At 59.9% G+C, this 4290-nt stretch overlaps 1 protein-coding gene across 1 annotated transcript in view; it reads right to left on the bottom strand.

The window, feature by feature from the left end:
* Window positions 1–2819: 2819 nt before the first annotated feature.
* CARD19 (caspase recruitment domain family member 19) overlaps window positions 2820–4290 on the bottom strand; it is a 24923-nt gene continuing 23452 nt past the window's right edge. Inside the window, exons 10-11 of the mRNA XM_077773951.1 lie at window positions 3840–3979; window positions 2820–3003 (exon numbers count right to left, since the gene is read on the bottom strand). Coding sequence (XP_077630077.1) covers window positions 2820–3003; window positions 3840–3979 — 324 coding nt within the window. The remainder of the gene's footprint in view (window positions 3004–3839; window positions 3980–4290) is intronic.

The following is a 4290-nucleotide window of genomic DNA, read 5'->3' as shown; positions in this document are numbered from 1 at the left end:
GGAATCCAGTGTCCAAACTCCCTCCACCAGGAGCCGCCTTCTTCACCAGCACCCGGCCTCACACCGCCTCACACCGCCTCACACTGTCCTCACGCCTCTCCACGCCTCCTCACTCCCTCCCACCCTCCTCACACCTTAACACTCTCCTCACTCCCTCCTCACACCTCACACCTTAACACTCTCCACACACCCTCCTCACACCTCCACACACCCTCTCACAACTCACACCTTAATACTCTCCACATACCCTCCTCACACCACCTCACACCTCCACACACCCTCCCCACTCCCTTCTCACATCTCACACCTTAATACTCTCCACACACCCTCCTCACACCTCACACCTTAATACTCTCCACACACCCTCCTCACTCCTCCTCACACCTCACACCTTAATACTCTCCACACACCCTCCTGACATGTCACACCTCACATCTTAACACTCTCCTCACTCCCTCCTCATTCCTCACACCACCTCACACCTCCACACACGCTCCTCACACCTCCACACACCCTCCTCACACCTCACACTTTAATACTCTCCACACCCCCTCCCCACTCCCTCCTCACATCTCACACTTTAATACTCTCCACACACCCTCCTCACACCTCGCACCTTAACACTCTCCACACACCCTCCTCACTCCCTCCTCACACCTTAATACTCTCCGCACACCCTCCCCACTCCCTCCTCACATCTCACACTTTAATACTCTTCATACACCCTCCTCACATGTTACACCTCACATCTTAACACTCTCCTCACTCCCTCCTCATTCTTTCCTCACACCTCCTCACTCCTCCTCACTCCCTCCTCACACCTCACACCTTAATACTCTCCACACACCCTCCTCACACCTCACACTTTAATACTCTCCGCACACCCTCCCAACTCCCTCACACTTTAATACTCTCCGCACACCCTCCCCACTCCCTCCTCACACCTCACACCTTAATACTCTCCACATACCCTCCTCACACCACCTCACACCTCCACACACCCTCCCCACTCCCTCCTCACATCTCGCACCTTAACACTCTCCACACACCCTCCTCACTCCCTCCTCACACCTCACATCTTAATACTCTCCACACACCCTCCCCACTCCCTCCTCACACCTCACACCTCAATACTCTCCACACACCCTCCCCACTCCCTCCTCACACCTCAACACACTCTCCAGACACCTCCTCACCTCCTCCTCACCCCTCACATCATTCTCACGGCTCTACACACCTCCCATCACACCATCCTTTCAGCTCCTCACCCCCGCCTCACACCTCATACCTCAATACTCTCCAGATACCTCCTCACACCTTCTCATACCTCATCTCACTCTCCTTAATGATCCTCACACTTCTGTTACTTCTCAAATCCCGGGAACGATCCTCTACCCGCAGGCAGCCTGTCCCAGCCCCCGCACTCCTGTACCACTGTGGCCAGAAGGACCTACTCTTGCTACTGAAGTATTTGGGAGGGCTTCCTGGATGAGGCAACATCTTACCAGTCTTCAGGATAAATCCACGGGGGTTAGGAAAGAATGTTCCAGCTGTGGGCACAGCACGTGCGAGGTGCTGAGGCATGGCTCATGAGTAGTTCTGGCTGTAGATGTGTGGAGGTGGACATACAGGGACAAATGGCGAGGGCCTGGAGTGGCCACGGTAGGGGGAGCGGGGGGATTTGTGACATGCTGTGACTTTCGTGCCCCAAGGGACTTCATCCATTTAGGTCACCGGCACTGACCGACCCGGTGGTAGGCAGGGCAGGGACCCACTGGGGGGAGGCGCTGGGCCTAGGCATTGATGCCCCGTTGTGCCTCCGAGCCTCAGCCTCGGAGGGGGGGCCTTTCAGGGTTTGACCAGTGGGCCAGGCAGTCGGGAGGTGGGCCCGGCCAGCAGCCGGGGCCGTCGCAGATCTCAGCTATAGGCATGGAGGCCAGTCTTGGAGGGGCTGTCGAGGCCGGGAGCCAGGGAGAGGCCCGAGCACAGCCTGGGCTCAGGGGCAAGGCCTCGGCGGGTCACGGACAGGAGGAAGCCGGCAGTCAGGGGAAGCCTGCTTGGCCCCAGCTGGGGCGCGGGAGCCCGGGACCACCGCAGCTCACCGGACGGCCCCTGAGGCCTGGCTCAGGGGCGGGCACCTACCACAGGGCCCTGAGGAGAGCGGCCTCACAGGTCTCGGGTGGCAGATGACAGCAGGACCTTCCCTGCCACAGGCTTGTGGGATGTTTCCTCAGAGGGGCTCTCGGTTAAGGCGCTAGAACAAGGTATAGGCTGCGTGGCTTGCACACGCACATACTTCAGGAGGCTGGAAATCGGAGGTCAAGGCGTCAGCAGATTCGCGGTCTGGTGAGAACCAGCTTCCTCTTCTCACTGTACCCTCACGTGGTAGGCTCTCTGGGCTCTCTTTTATAAGGTCACTACTCCCATCTTGGGCTCCATCCTCATGATCTAATGGCCCCACAGGCCCCACCTGCTACCACCATCACCTGGGGGTTAGGTTTCACCGTTATGGATTTTGGGGGGACACGAATGTTCAGAACATAGCAGGTGTTTTCAGCTGAGGTAAAATTCTAACCCCCCCGAAACACCGTCACCCCCTGAGAGCCGGCGTGCCTGCACCTGCACACAGGGGCCTAATTTACTGTGACCTGGGTGCATCCACCACTCCTCCCCAGGTGTCTGTCACCTGCTCCATGGTGTATCTGTCACCTTTTCCCAGCTGTGTCTGTCAGGGTGCAGGACAAACGTGGAGAACACCCGCCCAGAGAGACATTTAACCAGGGAATCGAGAACTTGCCCCCTCGTGACGGGCAGAGCGGCTACAGAAGGGACAGGACACGCGCAGCTGAGCCTCGGGGGCTGAGCTCCAGAACCTCTGGCACCCCTGGCGTCAGAGTCCAGAGCGGGTGCAGGGCCCAGACCCCTGGTCTGGCGGGCCGGTGGGAAGGCGGCCTCCAGTCCCGCCTCTGCAGCTCGCACAGGAACTGGTCAGGCGCTGGGGCGCTGCCGGGGGCCTGACAGGTCTGGGGGTCCCTCACCCGGGCCCCGAGCGAAGTCAAGAGGGCCCCTGTAAGGTCACGGCTGTGGGGGGCTCCGTTCAGCTCAGGGAGGCTCCCGCCATCCTCACGGCCAAGCTCCAGCAGCCATGCTCACTCAACCCAACAGAATGTCCCAGAGAGAAATGTGTATGTGACGCCTTCCCACAAAGTGGCGAATTCATGGGGCGTTCTGGCGGAGAGCATCGAGCGGAGTGAGCAGCGCCATCCCAGGCCTGCTGGGGTTCTCACAGGAGTGTCTCCAATGTACGGATGGGCAAACCGAGGCCCGGTGTGGAGACACACCGGGGCCCGCAGCACAGAGGTGGAGAGGGAGCGCAGGCCATGCTGTCCCGTGGCATCGAGCCGGGGTGCTGCGATGAGGGACTCAGCCCATGAGCTGGCTGCGTGGGGGTGGGACAGCACGTCCGGAGCTGGTGGCCTCTGCCCCCACCTGTTTCCCTTCATGTGGCCCGCCACCCTGAGACCTGGGGGCGGCCGTCATCCCTGGAGCTGGCCTGCCCTGGCATCTCCGGAAACCTCCCGTGGAAAATGCAAACTCATGGCGATCCCTGGGTTGACAAGTGTGCTTGTTTCCCCAAAAAGCAGCTGTGGGGGAGGAGCTGAGGGAAGAGGTAACTGGGAGAGGGACCCCTGGGTCCCGGCCTGTGCCCGGTGCCCATGCCTACGGGGGAAGGGCAGGTAGAACCCCATCTCGGCAGCTGTGTGGTCCTTGGCTGTGTCCTGAAGACAATGGTGCCCAGAGATGACGCGGTGCCTGCCCTCTAGGGCTTGCACACTTACCCTCCCGTGTCCACAGGGAAAGTGTCCACATTGGGGTCCTGAGCCTGAGGCTGGCAGGTGAGACAGGCGTAGACACCCCAGCTGAAGGGATAGGCCAGTGTCCCCAAGATGAAGATGATGGGCGTGGAACAAACCCCAGGCTTCGGGGGGAGGAGGGGAGTAGCCAGAGGACCTTGGATGGCACAATGGCATCTCTCAACTCCAAAAGTTCCAGAAGTTTCTACGGACTGTTTTTGTTCTGAGTTGCCATCTGGAATCTGGGACAAGACCTTGTGCTCATCTCCAGGCTCCAACTGTAGCTGTATCCACTGGACCCACCCCAGACCCACTAAGCCCAGGTTCTTACCTCCTGGTGGGGAGGGGCTCCGTTCCCCGGACAGGGGCGGGTGAGGCCATGCAGGACCCCGGACCTGGGTGTTGGCTCTGGTGACTGGATGGGGACAAGGGGCTG

This window comes from Crocuta crocuta, unplaced genomic scaffold (genome assembly GCF_008692635.1).
Source record: "Crocuta crocuta isolate KB4526 unplaced genomic scaffold, BGI_CrCroc_1.0 scaffold866, whole genome shotgun sequence".
NCBI lineage: Eukaryota > Metazoa > Chordata > Mammalia > Carnivora > Hyaenidae > Crocuta > Crocuta crocuta.
Note: the sequence above shows the minus strand (reverse complement) of the source record. Positions and strands in the feature narration are given on the sequence as shown.